This window comes from Coloeus monedula, assembly GCF_965178545.1.
Source record: "Coloeus monedula genome assembly, chromosome: 1".
Classification (NCBI taxonomy): domain Eukaryota; kingdom Metazoa; phylum Chordata; class Aves; order Passeriformes; family Corvidae; genus Coloeus; species Coloeus monedula.
Window position 1 is genome coordinate 24,159,031 of NC_138781.1, and position 19,641 is coordinate 24,178,671.

The window sequence follows — 19,641 nt, forward strand, 5'->3', positions numbered from 1 at the left end:
AGTTTAAACCATTTCAGATAGTTTATTTGTGCTGTCAGAAAGAATAATTCTTAACCCTGAGGTAATGATTTTACTTCAATTTAGGTGCCTGATACCATCTGCCAGATTTTTATCTTCAAATATCAAGTGAGTTTTCATTGCATCTCTTGCACAGGCTATGTACGCATTATGCTATGCAATGAGGAGAAACAAAATGTGTGATTTTAAAATTATTCTTCTGCTCTCCTATTTTTTAATCTCCAGATGGTCCCTGAGGCTGGTGATGTCTTCTTTAGGCTATATATTTTCTGCTTTAATTAACTTAATCAGCACACATTTGAGAGACACACATGTGATCAGATAATATCAGGTGCTAATATTTAATTGCTTTCATGAAATTAGAAGCAGATAAATGGTTGAATCATAATTGAACGATCTTATTAGGCTACAAGGTGATCAGTGTTAAAATGAAACTTGAGATTACCACGTTTGCATTAATTTCACATTGGTTGGGGCTGCTGTTAGGACTGAGCACAATGTGATTGCTGGGTTAGGGAGCAAGATCGGAGCTGGATGAGATCTGCCGTACATAGTTATCAGCTGAGGGAATGGCACAATTTGTATCACTCCGTAAGAGCAGTGAAGGAAACTAATTCTTTGATTTACCACCTCCCAAGTTAAAAAATGCAGCAAATAGACCTTTTTGTGTGTTACATTGAAATAAGCTGTCTCTCTCCACCCTGTCCCTCCCCAGTGTGTGTGCTTGTGAAGAAGGACAGGCATCTACCACCTCAGGGGCTTTGCTGGGAATCATCAGGTGCTTGTGGCCAGGAGCAGTGGAGGTCTGACACATAGTTGTATGGATGGGCTGGCTGGAACAAGTCTGGGGCTTGTACAAGATTCAAAGAGTTTTATTGCTTGGTAACAGAACTGAGCAAGGTTGAGTGAAATTCTCAGAATCTGCACCCTCTGTGTGTGTTTTCCCAGATGGCTATCATTAGCTGCTGAATGGGAATTCTTGGTTCATTGGCCATAGTAATTTTACTTGGGTGTTAAGATGGAGAGAAGTCATGCAGTACTTACAGGATCCCTTTTTACAAGGCCCGGGTTAGGGACAACAGCAATGAGGTGGGCAATTGTAAACATGGAGTTCAGCACATAGGAAAAAAACAAATTCTTATGCAGTGTTATCCTTTGACAGCTGAGGCTCCTGAAAAATATACAACACATGTTGTAAATTAGTGTTTTTCTTCTGATGTCACTTTAACAAGCTCTTTCTGGCAACAGTCTCTCAAGAATGTCTTTTGGCAAGGCATAATTGGAAAATACATGCCTTGCATTGCAGCCATAACCTCTGAAAAATTTTTGGGTTTGTTTTTACACCTGTTTAGCACCACATGCTTTTTAAACCATGCTGTAAAGACCTATCCAGCTACATTCTTAGCTTTTGATGCCTTTCTTTATTTCATGGTAATTGAGATATTTAGTGGTGAAGCAGAACCCTGAGAATTATTGGATGCGCATGATACAAGTAATGAATATCAGGAATACAGCTTTCTTTATAAGTAACCGTTCCCTGGAGACTCAATTTCTCAAATACTCAGATGAAAATTATTTTCTACTTCAGGATTAGTAGTGAGACAGGATGGGAATTTAGGCAGGAATCTCCTTAAATTACAGGGGGATTTGGGTTGGTATCCTGCATATTTCTAACTCCAGCTGAGATTCTAAAGCAGCGGAGGTTGTTTTCCTGCTCAAAAGGAGAAGAAATCTCTTGAAATGACTGGTTTTGGGGAGGGTAGGATTTATGCTATTGTGGGTGGCAGTTTCACAAGAGAAGTTTTCAGAATTCTTGTGAAACCAAATCACGACTACAGTTTCCGACCCAAACCATTTCCCCCATTTCTAATTCATGCCCAAATCCTCATGTCACCTCCTCATACATCTCTGAGGCAGAGAAAAAAGCCCCTGCAGCACTCCATGCCCCGGAGCATAGCAACAGGCTGACAGAAGGTGTCTGCAGAAAGGCCCTCATGGAGCTGTTAGATAATGCTGTGATGTCCAGTGATCACTGAGAGCAAGAAGGCAAAACTGCTAGGTAAAGAACAGCCAAGAAATACTGCTGTCTTGGTGGGGTAAGCTCAGCACTAGGAGTCTTTTGCAGTCTGGAATGGAGCACAGGCTGTGGCTTTCTGTTCCTCTGCATGTGGAGGCCAATGCAGAATGCATTGTCTTCAATAAGAGAGAGCTAATCTAGCCAGTTGAATCCTTTTCTGCTTATTTTGCTTGCTTGCTTGCTTATTTCCCTTCTTTAGCTCTTTGGTCACCTGCCATTTATTCTTTGTTTTCTTACACCTACTTTCCGAGTCATTGCACAGAATTCTTCCTTTAGCTTGAGCTCATCTTTCTGGTTATGGTTATCACCATCCAGCAATGCTTATCACTTCTTTTCACCTTCTTATTTATCAAGGCACCTTCTTCGGTTCAGGGTGTCCTTGACATGCAGATCCTGGTGTCTAGGAACGAGAGTATCTCTGTACACTTGCCCTGATTTTATAGTCTTCTTTTAGCATCAGCTATTGGCAAATATTGAGCACCAGATACAGGGCTGGGTGCATGAACTTCCAGTTTGATTCACTGTAGGACAGGGTATTGGAGAAAATGAACCATTCTTTGGAGCTATTTTTGCTACACTATGTACCTGTGCTTACCCCACCTCTATTTGTCCCCATCACAAATCTAGTCTGACATTCCTTTTCTGCTCCTAAGCTCTGGTGATATTTATTCAGTCCTGAGTCTTCCTTTCTCCCCATACTCCATCACAATACTTTGCCTATGCCACTTAACCCCACTGTTCTTGGGACACTATGACATGCTTATCACTCTGTCTTTCTTTTGCAGCCCTGGGAACAGGACTGGTGTGACATCAATGCTGTTCCCAAGAAATAAAAATTTCCGTATTACCAGGAACAGTCTCTTCAGCTCCTGGCCAAAGAAGTGCAGACACTTTTCTTTTCAGCTGCCTTTCTATGTGGTTTCTGGTACAGAGTCTTTAGTGATGATCTCAGCCAGGTACATGTCTCTCAACTCTCATTCCTGTCCTCTCTAATAGCTCTGCTTGACTTTTGGCAGTCTTATTCATCTATAAAATTGGACTGTCCCTCACTGCATGTTGCCTTTTTCTGCTGTCCAGCCTCTTTTATCTGCCTGCCTTCCCCTCTTAGTTTTACTCTCTTCTCCTTTTCCCTCAGTGTTCCCCATCTTCTTTCCTTGATTCTGGCTTTCATGTTAAAGATCCACCTGTACCATTCAGCATGTATTTCCATACCCTCACTTTCTAATTTGACCTTCATTTTGTCATTTTCGAGTACTGAGAATACTGAATTTCACCCCTAGCCACTTATTTTCCTCTCCTACCCTGTTGTTTAGTTTTCAAACTATTTTCATGCTTTGTGCCATGTTCTCCCTTGCACCTGAGGAACTCCCCCCCCCCCCCCCCAAAATTTCACAAATTATCCTTCCATCCATTACCCTTCAACTCCTTTTAAAAGCCTTGGCAGCAATTAGACTGCAGGTGCATTCATAACACACCATCTATTATTTTGGCAAATCTAGATTTGTTGTACTCCCCATCTGGATTTATGCAAATGTCTTTGTTTTAATAATTCAGTTGGAGTGATTTGGAGCTAGGAGTACCTCTTTTCTTTTGTGTTTTATTAAATAAGATAATGGGGTCTCAGTCTGCAGTTATAGGAATACTGAAATAATGCGACGATGCATGTAGCTGTTAGACACCCTACTCTGTGAATACTTTCTCCTGTTATGAGTTCGCAGTGCTTAGTGATGCTCACCACTACTGATTTATTATTCCATTCTGAATGTACTGCAGCATCTGTGATGCCAGATCATTATGGATCCTGATACCCAAAACTGAACTGAAAATAAATCTCTGCTAGCAAAAACTTATTTGTGGGAAACTGCAATCCCTCCAAGCTGCCTCTGAAGTCAAAGGCTGTTATACAGTCCTGAAATCATCTCTTGCTATGTGATAGACTGTCTGACTGACAGCTTCCCTTCAGCTGAAGGTCAAATAATCTATTGCTGTCATAGCGAGATGATAGAAAACAAGTGAAGGTAACATGAGCCCTGCTCCCACACAGCTTCATTCTCACTTTCCTATGATTGTAGTTTGGTTTCCTCTTTTTCCTCCCATTATGAAGCACTTTGGTTTAATTCCTTTCTCTCTTCTCCCTGTAACCTTTGTGTCATGGCTTAGTCATGGAAGGGGAAGGAGAAGTGGAGGAGGAAAGAGAGGAAGAGGTGTGCTACTGTCTGGAAGGCTGCTGCAAAGACCAGTCTTTCAGTGCGGCCTAGGACCAGTCAAGATCATGCGTTGTCCGTGACTCAGAGCTCAGAGTGAGTCAGACAGGCTGACCCTGACTCGCTTGCTGCAAGGAGTCACCTTTCTGATCCATTTAGCATACATAATTTGACCAGATCCCGTCTTTACTGTCCCAAAGATCTCAAACCAGGGTATGGGGTTCAAAATCAGATTAAATTGTGCTCTTTCAAGTCTTCTCAAAGCTTTACTGTGGCTATGGTTTTGTACTGTTTATCTACTTAGATGGGAGGGAATTCATCAGTCCATTGGGCAGAGTTTCTAGCTATCTCTGCATCTGATTAAGATGTGTTATCACAGGCACTCATCAAATTGCCTCTTTGGAAATTACCAGAATTCACATCCTGTATTTTGGATCCACCTATTTGGAGTTTGCAATCTTACTTGCAAACTATTTGGAGTTTGCAATCTATAATCTATGAAAAGTCCAACCATTTTGTTTTCCTGCATTTCCTAGTCTTATTCTTGGTGGTGGTGATGTTGGGTGCTTGATCTTTTACTACTCTTCCCGTTTGACAGTTGAGGCAGAGGCATCTAACTGAGAGCAGACAGGTTCACTAAAGAACAAGACTGAAATTCTCTAGTGAAGTTGCCATACATTAGCTGTAGTGCTTTCAGTGAATATCAGTTTAGTCTCCCTTTAAATTCTGATACAGCACATCACTGTTTTTCCTTTTAATGAGGGTAATAGGCTGCACGCTAATGCCAAATTCACTCTTAGGGCAGAGTCCTGTAAGCACCTACTCAGACTAATCACTCAATCCTTCAGTCTCAGATACAAGTAGCCTTGTTCTTCAGGAGCTGGGAGCTCTCAGCCACTGCCCCATACAGTCACTGTGCCTGGCAGGCTCTGGACATGCTCTTCAAGGAACATAAGGCAATAGGTAAATGAAAGGCCTTACTGCATCCCTAGTTGCATCATTTCCCCATGGGCTGCGCTTTCCCACCAGTCCTGACAATGTAATAACATGGTCTTGGTTACACACCACTGGGAGAGGTCCCAATAGTGAGAGGAGCCTGTGCTCAGACTTCTTTATCAGGATTATATAAAAAGACACTCAGAAGAGGGGCTTCTCACTGCCATGATGCCTTTCAAGATTTTCTTTGGTTGAGATGCCTCAGGGAAAGAAGCGAGAGTGTAAGAAACACTTACTTGAAATAGAAGAAAATTGCCAAGGAAATCAACAGGGATGTAATAGACAAAGCATGGCCAACGATTGCCATATAATAAAGTATGAACGCCATCTGCAATTTAACAAAAAGAAAAGGCAAGCATGAACAATTTGCAGGCACTCAGTTTGTTTTCTCATTAAGGAACAATCTACAAAAGCAACCTCCTATTTATATTTTTTTCTTTCATTCTTTTTCTATATATTTTTAATATCAGCAATCTCTTAAATAGCATGACTCATGGCCTAAAGATAAAGTGTTTCTTACATATGTAGATCTGTTCCTGATGTACTGAAGTAACTGGTGATATCCCTGCTCACACCATGTCACTAACATTCCCAAGCTCTAGGAAAGTGCAGCAGACTTAATACATTCAGATTTTCAGTACACCCATGACAAGTTTTCACATATATGCAAAAAATTGTTAAATAATAATAATAATTAAATAAAAAAAAATTCAATAAAATAGGTTACTGCAGGATTAGTAGAAAAACTTTTATGGGTTGAAAGCAGCTTAAGCAACAAGGATCGAAAGCTTAATGGTCACTTTTGGAGATGAGTCAGCAGTTAACTGCCTTCAGGACTTGTATTAGGGCTCAGTTTTTTTCAGTGTATTCATCAATTCATGATGCAGAGAAACTTCTAAATTTCCAGGTGATACTTAGGTCTTCCAGACAATAGTGAGGCACTTACAGAGATCCTCATTTAACTGAGAGGACAAGAAGATGCCGTATGAGCTTTAATACAAAAAAAAGTGGGCTGATAGACCTAGGACAAGTGATCTAAATCCTGTCTGCACAATGCTTAACTTAGAACTGGAAACCAAACTCAGGACAGGGATCTTGGAGTCATCCAGGCCGGTTCTCTGAATCATTGGCTCACCGTGTAATGATAGCAAAAAAGCCAGCAAAATGCTGATTATGACCAAAAAAGGCACTGAGGGTAGAACATCAACATATGTTTGAAATTTACACCACAAGCCTTAAATGCACGTGTGCTTCTGGTCTCCGTACCCTATGGGCATAGCAGAGCAAGGAAAGGTGCAAAGAAGGCAACTAAAAGAGGTGAGGTTGGGTTTCTGTGGGTAAAAAGGCTGGGATTCTCCTCTTTGGAGAGGAGAAATCAGACGGGGTTTATGACCAAGGTCTTCAGAGTCATGGGAGCTGCAGATGTGGTGAGCATTATCAACTCCTACCACACAAGAACAGCACACCCAGAGACACATTCTGGTTCACGTTAGTGTGAGCCTCGGTACTGGGCAACTCAATGGTCTGACAGTGCTGTGAATCCAGTGCCCATGAACAGATAACTGGGCTTTCAACTGTGACTCGTGGCAGTGAAATCTAAGAGAGGCTGATCCACATTTTTTATGCCAGTTGTAAAATAAAATTGCAGGGCAGCACCTGAACTTCAGAATGTTGAGGTATTTAAATGTCACACTTTGGTGTCAGCCAAGCTCTTAAGCATCAGCCATCTGTCAGAGGAGTGCAGGAGGCTAAATGTCATGCCAGGCTTCACCACTGCCTCTTTTCTTACAGCAAGGACATAGTAGCAGCCTGTGCTGCAAAAAAGACTGGAAGTCTTAGTTTCTCTGCTGGGTTTATTTTCTTCTCAGCTCTACTTCATCCTTTTTTTTTTTTTTTTTTTTTTTTTTTGGCTATGCATGAGCAATTTTCCATTTCTCAGTGATTAGATGAATTCCTTTTCGTAGCCTGAAGTTTTGACACCCACATCTTTTCGGTGTTACCAAGTAATTCTAAACTTTCACTCGAGAACAAATACAAACACAATTCAGAAAGCAAAGTCATTCCCCTTAGTAAAGTTGCACATCTTATATAATTTGGTCTCAAGACATTTTACAGCTTTCAAATAAACTTCTGCATTCATTAACCTAGGTGGTGGTGGCCTGATCCAGATTTAAACCAAAGTCACATTTACACTGATCAGACCATGTAGAAGAGATGTGATCTGAGTATAAATACCATTCACCAAGTTATGGAAAACTATGCATATTAATTGAAAATACCCTAGGTCTTCTAGTTTTCCTTCATGAAGACTAACCACTGCATTGCTAATGAGCACAAATGCTTGATAACTTGTTCTGAGAGCACCAGCAACCCCAGGCAGGACAGACCTGAGTGTGGAGAAGATGAGACGACTTTCTCCAATACAGAGTAGTGGGAGAGGTGTACCTGTGTACGTGATATTTCTTCCACTTCGTACTACATGGTTGCTGTGTTTTTTCATGACATTAAATGGATATTTTCTTAAAGCCTGAATTTAATTTGCAGATGACTTGTTCAAAAATATTTTTTCTGCCTATGTATTACACAACCTATAGCCTGAAACAGCTAAAAGTAGGAAAGGCCTTGAGATAGCTACATGCAAATTTATGTGCACCCTGGAGGATTCTTGGTTATTCAATCTATCTAACTTTCAGTTTTCAACTGCCAAATTAACTGTGTATTTGGGACTCAGCCACTGCTTTTTTGATTGCATCCTGCAAACTTATTATGCCAAATGTTTAAAAAGCCTTTGAAATATAACAATGATGACAGATCAAAATGGACAGAAATGTCAGCTAACAAAGCATATGGTCTATCAGTACATTCTTAAGAACTGGCTAAAATTTTTTTTTTAAGTGATCTGTCTCAAAAGTATAGCATATTGGTATTTTCAGTTAATTTCAAACAAATAATGAACACTTTTACTAATTTCTGCATTCCTTGAACTGGCCACCTGTCATGTCCTTCTGACATATAGGACTTATATAACATGGTGACTCATTAAATTTTTTGTTTATTCAGACTTTTTGTCCTGGATTTAGAGAACTTAAATGTTCTTCCTTGTTTCTCTAGAATTCTTCACTTGAGGAAAGAGAATTCCTTCGACTCAGTTAATTATATTATGTGTAGGTAAGTAGAAATAGTCTACAAATGAAGCACATTTCTGTTTACTGAAGAATTGGTTTAAAGGTCATAATCCAACTTGGCATTTCTGTAAAGATAGATTCTTTCTGCATTTTCCATAATTTTTCATTTCAGAAAAATCATGATGTGCATATGATTTTCCTTTGTGTTCTGTTCTCTGCATGAATGATGTTCAAAATTCTTCTTCTGGAAGGCATGGATAATAGGTAACAGAACTAGATTTTTTGCCTCCTTACATGTGCCAACATCTGGAAAAATTATATTTTTATGGTGCTTCCACGTAATTCCTCTGTAAGCTCATATTGTTACTATTATTCTTGTCATGTCACATAGGTGAGCCCCATTTTACCATGATGGTTCATCATGCTGCAAAAACCTTTAGAATTCACCTCCTGCCTAGTCCAGTGGACTTTTCCAAGGCCCTTTGGGCTGAGTTACTACTGAATATAACTACATACTGCTTTTCAGCTACATAAAAAAAGGTCCTCCAACACAAACCCTAAATCAAATAACTTCTTGAAACTTTTCCTTCCACTATTCCAAATAGTCACAAATTATTCTGTCACAAATCTGTAATCAGATTTTCCTGGAGCTCCACCTGCATTTGAGAAATATAGTATTTTTATGAGCTTCCCTAACTTAATTTTTTTAAGCTTTTCTCAGATTTCTCTCTCTTTGCTTCTTTTGGTGCTTTTATATTTAGTTCTTTTTCAGTTTAGCAACTTGATTATGACAATACTGATGTAAATGCCTAATTCATTATTGTAAATAGTCTCAATTACTTCAGTAAAACTCAAAGTTAAATTTGTTCATGTTTGTAAGATTTTCTGGATTGATGGTACCTTCATAAATATTTATTTTCAAAGAGTGTGAATACAGGGTGATACTCTTTGCTTAAGAAAAATAATTTTGACTAACATTTGCAAATGTAATAAAAATAATTTAACTTACATAGCCCTGCAGAGAAGACATCAACATCTTGGAATATTATTGTTACAGGAAGCAAAATTGAGACTCTAAAAGATTATTTTATAACTGTTGGTCAATCAGGAAAAATCATAGGAATTAAAAATGCATTTCAAAAATACTGCAAAACTTGTCACATGAATTACCACTAAACCATCCACCCCACAGCAAACTTACACTTAGGTTTGAGCACTCACTAAAAAATTTGGATAAGCTAAAGTCACAAGAACAATGTTGTTTTTAACTTGTGCAGCAAATAAAGCTGAAAGATAGGGCTGTTCTGGTCTCTCTGAAGTCTTATTGCTAGTCCAGCCCAAAACCATTGCCAAACAACCTCTGCCTCTTTAACTTCAGCATACCTTCAATTTTTCAGAGGTGAAAGAGTTGCACAGGGTGTAGTTGGACCAAGTCCGGTTGCTCTCAGGGTGGCGGAACCAATTTCCAGTTTCATCACAATATTTTGAAGCCCTCTCTGATGATAAATTGCAATAATAGTTATTTTAACATAAACATATTATGCATTAAAAAGCCCATTGAAAAGAATTTCTTTATTTGGGAACAAAATGTCTGTGTAATAAAATCCAAATGCTTTTCAACCAGTGTAATTCATATGCATCTCGCTGGTTTGTTGTTTTAGTTTTTTTCTGAGACTTATCTGGTGGTAAAGTTGTTTAGATGTCTCCTTTTGCCCTGAACCCACTAGAGTATACATCTCAACCTCCATTCAGATGCAATATTTAGCTGATAATAATCCATTTAAAGAGGCTGCTGACAGCAACTTATGGAAGAGAAAATAACCTTAGGTGCTGATGCCAGACCTGAAGGAAGTGTGAGGGGTTTCAGGTGTCAGGGTTAAGTGAGTTAAAAATCCTGCATAAAGGGCAGTCAGTAGTATATAAACCAGAGCCTGGGTGCTGGAGATGTCAACAGCCCCAAGCCAGTGCTCTCTTTGTGCAGAGGAGTGGAAGAATCTTGCCCAACCTCCATGCTGGTGGAATCCTGACATGGAGAGCAGGAGCATTTCTTGTTCTCCTCAGGGTCTGCACAGCATGCAGGCACAGAGACAAGCAGCCTCACAAACATTTTGGCACTGGTACCACTTGTCCAGTTTAATTTAAGGTTGCTGCAGAGTTCTCTGTTTAAATAATGTGATGTGTCTTTGGCCTCTACACAGGTGTCTCTGGTACTAGTTTCTTAGTCCAGGTGGCTCTGGCATACTTCCCGAAATCCCTGCCATATGGATCATGCTCCAGGCTCGTGCTCCTCTGCACGTCCTTTTATCGTGGTGGGGGGATGGTGGGCCTTCAGCAGCTCACAGCTCTGAGGGATGCCTGGATCTGCAGATGTGTGCGTGTCCCCCCATCACACTCACACTCCTGCTGGGGACACCTTGGATGCTGAGGCACAGACGGTCACTCCTAATTGCCTGTCAGGTTTTGGACCAGTTCCTTTGGCCTTTCCTCAAGCATTAGCCACATGGGAGCCACAGGAATGTTTGCCCAAGTAACAAAGACAGGATAAGATCGTAAACTTTAATTATTTTATGTTTTCTTAGATGGTGACACAGACACATGCAAAAAAAAGGTTTTTCAAGTCTGACTTTTAAAATAGTCTAAAAAGTCTACCTTGAATTTCCTTTTCTCGCTCTATAATTTGTTTGGCTTTATACTTAGATTATCAGCATTTCCAGTCAATACACTTTTACAGAGCCCACACTCATTTGAACATACACATTTTCATTTTTTGTGGTTAACAATCCCAGTTACTTTTCCTCATCTGATGATTAATGGCTCTATTAATTTTTAAGATTCATATTCCCTCTATACAACCCAAAGAAAGGAACTGATCATATGGGTAAGGTAAGGTTTGTACAGACTGAGTTATCTTACTCTGACTAGAAGTACAATTCATATAGTGCCATTGCAGCAAAAACCAAAAAATCCTCCAGAACACAGCATAGTTTTGAAATGATTGTGGATTTCAAATCATTGTTTTGGGGGACTTGTTAAAAATCAATACGTGCATCAACGATACCAAGAGGAACAGTACATGTTATTTGAGCCTTCCATTGCTGCAGCTTGGAGATAATCTCAGACTGCCCGTGTAGCAGAGTTCCCTTTTACTCATCGCCAGATGCTATCAAATGCTGGAAAAAGTTTTCAGTCATAGAGGAAAGATTAATGGTCATGCTACCATGGAACACAGTGTGCAAACATTGCACTATCCCATGCACTCTGCAAAGTGCACAGCTTTGGTTAATCTGCTACAGAGTGCTTATGGCAAGGTCATCCATCATCTCTGTACTTCAGTGCCTAGGTAGGCGCTCTGCCAGAGTATAATGTGGCCTCTCTAAGTTAGAGACAAACCTTTCGCCTCATACTTTTCCTTGAAGCCAGACAAACACGGCTGATCCTACTCTGAAAGTGCCCATGCCCCGTGGATTCCTTGCTGTGATGTGAGAATACACAACTGGGGAATAAGCACTCTTTACTGTCCATCCCAGAGACTCAAACAAGTCAAACATCTCTTCTAAATTTATTCTTTTATACAAAAACAAAGCTGCAATCCAACCACTGTTCTACTGCAAGTTATTCTAGAGTGGCCCAGTAGTGGGTAGGGAATTATGAACCTGGGCATGTGTTGGTTCTTGTGCTAACCAGAAGATTATGGTGAAGTCTGAAAAAATACACACCTGCAAGGCTGGGTAGGACTACACTAGCAAGGCAAAATGGAAGCGTGGGCTTTTTGATTATTAAAATATTGTGTAAATACTAATTTTTTAGGCTCTGTCTGTACCCTATCGGCTTGGATAGAGCACCACTTGAGCATCACATTATTCAAAGTGGAAGATCAGTGACATCACATTGGACTGATCTCGCCTGACGGTAGCAACCTTAAAGTTACATAATTCACAGGCAGTTGGGCAGGATTTCTGCAGTTAACTGAGAGAGACAGACATCTTCAAGAGCTGTCTGGGGAAAATGGGTGAGAGGAATCTCATCCACAAGGGAGGTTTCATGGCATTAGTGAAGTATCTTGAAAGATTAACCAGTAGCAATTATTTGCGTATATATTTTTTGTTGCACTAATAATGCTTTTATAAATCATATTTTCATAAAAAAACCCTCAGTCATTTACATGTAACAAATGTCTTAATATCTCTGGAACAACATGATAGCTCTTTCAATCAGGCTTTTCACAATTAGACCAGCTCTACAGCTAGCACATGTTAAAGGAGTCAACATAGGAATCAAAACACAGCAATCAAAATAAGCAAAGTTTTTTTTATTGCTGAGTTATAAGATGAAAGAAGAAAGAAGCTATCCCCTGTTGCAGTCATGCTCAGCACATACTAGATGTTGGATTCTTTGCCATTGTTTAGATAGACCTGTGCAGTGCTTAGTTTTGCTGATGAAGGAATAGTTGATATAACACATCTGATTTACTTACATCCTCCGTAAAATATTCTGGAAGAAACTTTTTCAAAAATGAAAAAAATAATCTCATATAATGCAGTGGAGACCCTAGAAAACTTCAATTCCAGTGTCCTAGTAAATGAAGGATTATCACTGTCTTCAGAGCGTCTTAGTCGGCAGAACTAGAATCTGTATAAGAGTCATATTGGGCACTATGGGGATAGGAATTGATTTTTAAAATACGGCTGTCAAACTTGCTAAGGAGCTGGACAGAAGTACACAGAGGGGTAAGGAGAAAAGAAGCAGCTGTACAAAGTGTTTGGATTTGTCTTATTTATAATTGTCTAAATTATATCACTTCAAGACAAGAAAATAGGACCAACAGAAATCCAGAACTGCCTATTTTAGTTAAATTCAGCCACAATCTGCATTTTGTGGCAGCAAGAGAAGGGTTCTCCCAGTGTCAGAGCAGGAAGGCAAGGCTGTACATGCATGTTCTTCAATTGTGAGAGGTAACAACACATTAATTATCATCTGATTAATCATCATCTAGTTGCTTATGGATGCATATGGATTTGTTTCCAAATTGCACTTCTAGAAAATATCTTTCTGGAACTACATGAAAAGTTTTGAGTAATAGTTTACAAAAGGGAACTAAAGACAGAAACCCAGCAAAGGAGAGAACTGAGAGGAGATTTGCTAAATGTGGCTTTGGCTCACAAAGTGGGGTGGATACTGCTCTTAAATGCTGCTGTCTGCCAAAAAGCAAAGAGAGTGAAAGTGAGATGAAAAGGTGTGTCTGCCACAAAAATACTTGCACATCTGGCTCCCTTGCTATGTGACTGCACCAAACTAATCCTGGCTAAATGCACTGTACAGAGACAATGAGGTGGGCAGTGTAACACTCCCCTGCCACAAACCAAACAGCCCATGGGTGGCACAGGGCAGGGCTCCGTTCATCCTGTTGCCCTCTACACACCTGCCTTAATAGAAGGCCATTATATCCACAATGCTTTTTCTTTTCTTTCATTTGTAAGAATATTGCCAGCAGGAAGTGCATATGGCATTCCTCAAAAGCTAAACTCCTACCAATCTTGGTGTGACCTGGAACCATTGTAGAGGATTATACTAAAGATTAACCTGTCTAAAATATGAATATAAAATACAATTCAAGAGAATTGAGTCTTGCCTGAATAGGAGCATATAAAATAGCCCTGCTCAGAGCTTCACAGCCAGAAGTGGATGAGACAACGAGTTTCCTGCTGTCACTGGCATTAAAGCAGTAGGTCTTGTTATGTTTTCCAGACAAATTGATTTGTTTTTATGCATTATCACATTGCGCATGATGTGCACTGCAAGGAGGAGATTGTTTCTTTCAGAACACAGATTCCTATCTAGTAAGAACTGATCTAAGATCAGTGAAATAAGTGGGACTACACTGGGTAGCTAACTGTGAAGTTGTCAGACAGAAAATGAACAGCACTGAGTATGTTCTTCTTCACTTTGTTTCTGTGTTCTTTTCTTCAGAATACGATTTCACCTTGTTTACTTTCTAACATACTCTATCAATTTCTTCTTGGCATCAATGCTGAATGTTGTTGGGGGTCAGATAGAGAGCTGGTATTTGGCACCCACAGATACAGGTGGGAGAAGGACTTGATACTATGCTGACAATAATGTTTCACTTTTCCAATTATGAAGGATGTAAGTATCAAAGAACAAAAATAGAGAGGAAGGACATTATTTTATTACAGGTCTCAAAGCTATACATGGTCTCCTAATGAAGTGACATAGCTATCAATCAGCTGATACACAGTGGTTCTGCAGATCTTGGTGCAGCCCAAAGCAACACAGCATGAAATACTTGTTTCAGAATTCCATGGGGTTACTTGCATGCCTACTGAGGTGCTTGGATATCACAGACTCAATGGGAAGGAAATCTGACAGTCACTACATTTTTCATCATGGGAAATTACTGTACTTTAGGATGAATTTTTTTGTTTCTCAGCAGAAAATCCAACTGTATTTTGTTTAACACGAAGAAGTTACCAAAGGAAAAAATGGCTTGAGACACAAAACCTGACAGACTTCTCAGGACAGTTCAGTCTGTGCTTTTGGCCACCTGTAAGTGGCAGCCATTTTCATTAGCAGTTGACAGACTTGTAGACACCCCCCTTATTTCTTGTCTCCCTCCTACTTTATTAAGTCTCCATGTGACAACCAGCCACCTGTAAAGCAAAGGCTGACTACCCACTGGTTTGATGCCACATCTGTAACACATGCTGGGTTACTCAACAGCTATTCTAGGAAAGCAGCTCTGCCTCAACCAGGAGATGCTGAGGTGCTGCTGAAACTGGGAAACAGGGCTGACTGACCAGGATGCAGGGAAAGAGGCTGATAGAGGTGCTGATGAGGAGAACAGAAATGTGGCAGAGGAAAATATTGGGTCCAGAAGACCACAGGTATTGTTCTTAAAGAGGACAGCAGAGATAACAGTAGGAAATTAATTACTTGAGTAGGCTTTTCTTCCTACGGCTGTGTACAGAGAACAGGAATACTAAAATATTGCCAAATTTCAACTTTTAAAACTTGGCAGAAAGAGTAACTGCAGTATGCACACACTGTGGGCCAGATTCTGTGACAAGTATTTGTACATTAAGGAGTGATTTGCAATCAGAGGCCTTGGCATTAATAAGCATTAGTAAGTGGAGTGAGATGCTTCTCCATGGATGACTTCAAGTGTTACTTTGAAGAGCGCTGTTGTAGCAGAGCAATTAGTTCAGAACGAGTCACTGGAGGTAAACAGACAAATGGAAAAGTGGAGAATAGGTGGCTTGGGAGTGAGCAGGAGAGTGGCTCTGAAATCATCCCCTCTATGAAGGATGAGGACCTTTAGTCATTGGGAAACTTCCGTGATCACAAGGCTGCCCAACACCCACCTTTGCAGGTACAAGCTGAGCATTACATGGAGAATGCACAAACTATGATTGTTAGTGCCACAATTTTTTTTCTTCTATGAAAACCAGGGAAGCAGGGAAAGCAAAAGACTTGTAGTAAATCTTCCTGTTCATGAAGTGAGCTGTTGCTCTATGGGAAGGATATCATGAATAAAATGGGGTCTGAAGCAGAAGGTACAGACCCCATCCTAGAAGCACTATTAACATGCATACAGGAAAAGGCTTGTGTAACCTCAGGATCCAGAGCCTCAAGCTCTCTCCTGAAGGTGGGCACTTCTGTCCGGGAACTGAACCAAGTTCTCCCAATTCTTCTAAAATGCTCTTTTGGAATCTTTTGTGCAAATAGTCTAATGGTTGAAGCATTTGTCCACAGAGAGGGAGATCTGAGTGAAAGGCAGTCCTGCAGCTGAGGGCCTCAGCTTTTCAGTCTGTTGTCCCCAGATGCGCCAATGATGAGCCATGAGCATGATGCAGCTGCAAGACTCCTCCTTGAAAACTATGGCACTGTACAGAAAAGAGGTCAAGTCTTGCATGTCAGAAAGCAAAAAAAGGGCACAAAAGACAGGACCGTGCGATCTGGTTCCCATTGTCTGTCTCAGGAATGTAAGCTACAAAGATTTGTGGGGTTGGTCTCAGGGTGTTTCCACAGGAAGTGGATAGTGACCTTGCCCCATGAGCTCACTTTCCAAGCAGAGAACTGCTGAGCAAACAGATTTCCTTCAATCCATCCTGTCCAATGCCTTCTTCCACTGGAAAGAGGGATGTTTCTTCACCAAAGATTGAATGGAGGTTTGAATCCCCTCACACTCTGACATTGGAGATTTCCCACTTGCTGCGTGAATTCTGTAACTATGGACAGCTTGATTTATGAAGAGCAGAAATAACAATCAATCTGGCTGCTACTGTAAACAGGATTCAGCAAAATGCATACTGGGTTTGATCCAACCTGGAAACCCCTCAGTTTCTAAATAAGCAAAAAGCTCAAGAAAATCATCAATTTTATCTAATGATGCTGGGTAATTAACTCACAGCTATGTAATAGTCTGCTTCCTTCATTTCCAGTTTGGCACATACAGCTTGGTTTAAGCTTGTTGAAAATGTTTAGATTTATGTACCCACCCTCCCAAATGTTTAATTTAATTGATTTTAACTGTAATTGGTGCATTGTGACTATGTGGAATTTAGCACAGTGTGGCATCAAGCACCGCCTATAAGCAACATGTCCTGAGCATGGAGCACGTGACTGTGTCTCTCTTCAAATGGTACTCTTTGCAGAGTTAAACTTGTGTCTAATATTTCCTCATATATATTTAGAAATACTTCATTGATTTTTCATTTTTCCTTTTCAATGTTCTTCAATTACTTCTCTCAGTCTGATTCTAGTATTTGTATGGAGAATTCAGCTAACAACTGAAACTCAGAGACATTTCTGCTCATCTTCTTCCATAAAATGATATTTTCCAATAAAAACTGAATAAAGAGCATACTGATACCTATTGCAAGCACATAAGCATTTGCTCTTCATTATAAAAACTTAGAATGAGGTGTTAAGAATACTTTGATGTTATAATTCAGAAGTTGACATTTTCATAAACTAGGTTCCATAAATCCATGGGTTATATTTACATAAATATAAATACATATAAAATATTTTTCAAATGAAAATATGTAAATTAGGGAACCCAGAAGCTTGATGTGTTTTAATTTCAGCCAAACTTTCTGAGGTTTCACAGTGCTGCAAAAATGCCACTGGATTGAACGCATCCACTCAATGGCACAAATGTCCTGAAGACATCCTTTGAAAGATAAAATGGTAAAAAGAAATACTGTACCAGTTGGATCGAAGTCTGGAAAATAATCCGGACAATTCTGAGCAGTGAGCCTTCCAGCAGGTGTGTCATCCCAGCACAACCAGCCATCCCATGTTCGGTTGCAGAACAGACCTGGACATTTAAGACAATTGCAGGAGTTAATTCAACATAAAGTCTCTCCTGAACCACACTGTTCTAGCCTCTTGAGGAATATTGCTGCCTGCAGACAATCAAGTTTTCTTTTTGTAATACAGGCCTTTGTTATTGTTACACTTAGAGTGGCATTCAGTTGCTACAAGGTACTTGTGGTTGCTGACCTGATGTTAGTGGTGGTGTCCATTTTACCAGAAAGTCATGTTTTAAAGCCTGTTGAATTGAACTTTGAATGTAGGATCCAATCCTTCAAATTTCTCTCCTTGGTCCTCTTTCTGTTGTCAGCTCTAAGCATGCACACTAGTGGTACCCATAGACTTATGAGACACCCACTTTTCATTTCATCTTTTGCTGCTCAGTAACTCTGAAAACCAGGTTTTTGAAATGTAAAGGTAGGAAGCATTTGTAGAGACATCCCAGCTAAAAGCAGCATGTGCAGAGACAGGTCCCTGTCAGGCTGTTGCCTTGTTCAACACCAGAGATCGGTGATGCAACTACAAAATCCAGTGAAGCAGGTGCAAGACTGATCTGTAACATGCAGATTCTGCCTGCTGATGTTGTCTAGGTAGACATGCTGTGATCTCTTCATGCCCCTTCTGGGCATGGTGCTGTTGAGTCTGTGGGATGTTTCCAGCCCCCAAACAGCAGCAATGCCGGGAGGCAGAATACAGCTCATTGCTGATTCCCATTACAGGGACTGTACGTGCTATGGTCCTCGAAAATTGTGCTGTAACATGACTCATTGTGGATTTATACAAGAAACACATTAAAACCCCACTACACTTCCTAGTTATTTTCCATTCAAAACCAGTTTGTGTTGGGGACAAAGTATTTATCATCAAGACCATCAGGTTAAAGTGAAATAGAATGAAAAGATACGTCTTAGCTTTTTGTTTGCTCTGGGCCTGAGGAAGTATCAAAATGGAGGCTGTTTTTGAAAGAATCATATAGAAGGCACCTAATAACCACCGAAAGTTGTTAACATATGGCTAACTAATTGCTTCTAGAGCTTTTGAAACTATCCACAGCTAAACTTTCTTACTGAAGCAAGAAAGTTGTAAAAAGACAACTGAATTGCTCCATTTTGCACCAATAACTGTTTGTAAGTAAAGCAGTTGTTGATTAATAAAGGAAAGCATAAAAATTTCAAAATTAATTTTTTCCAGAGTAATTGTTGTTCAAAAAGGAAATTTTTATGTACACTTTTTCTTCATTAGCTAAGATTTTATGCACATATATTTTTCAGTTATCAAGTTAAATGTGCTAATGTTACTTGTTTATTTAATTAACCAATCATCGTATCAGCAGTTTGTTATCTTTCCTTCAGGCATTGTCATGTTCTTCTATATCTTTGAAATGTATCTGAAAGACTTTTAGGAATATTTTCGTAATATCAAAGAAAAAGAAGAGTAGAGAATGATTATAACTTGAGCTTGTATTTGAAAAGTAGTGCCAAATGGAACTGGAGGGAATTTGTAGTTCTAAAACTTTAAATTCTTTGCCTGGCCTGATACAGAAAAATAATCACATAGGTCAATCTCTACATCGTGGGCTTTCAAGGTAACTAACACGATGTATATATATATACACACATTTATCTGTATCTATCTATGCATACATATACACACACATATATATATACACACACACTGTGCTGTTCTGGAGGGGTGATGATGTGTTTCCATGTGCTTGAGATCCTCATTTTACTATGTCTTCAGTTCAGAATACTACTTCAGTGGTGCTGGCATCGTTCCTTACTCACCCATTATCTCCATTCTGAGTTAGAAAGGAATTAAGTGCATGTTGCTATGAAAACAACAGCCCCCAATGGCATCACTTAAACCTAGCTGCCAGCTGAAG

At 39.8% G+C, this 19,641-nt stretch overlaps 1 protein-coding gene across 1 annotated transcript in view; it reads right to left on the bottom strand.

Annotated features, from left to right (window-relative positions):
- CALCR (calcitonin receptor) overlaps positions 1-19,641 on the bottom strand; it is a gene marked incomplete at both ends in the record, with an annotated part of 154,655 nt that overhangs the window by 35,094 nt on the left and 99,920 nt on the right. The window contains 4 exons of the mRNA XM_082299429.1: positions 1,063-1,189; positions 5,532-5,623; positions 9,804-9,916; positions 17,650-17,760. Coding sequence (XP_082155555.1) covers positions 1,063-1,189; positions 5,532-5,623; positions 9,804-9,916; positions 17,650-17,760 — 443 coding nt within the window. The remainder of the gene's footprint in view (positions 1-1,062; positions 1,190-5,531; positions 5,624-9,803; positions 9,917-17,649; positions 17,761-19,641) is intronic.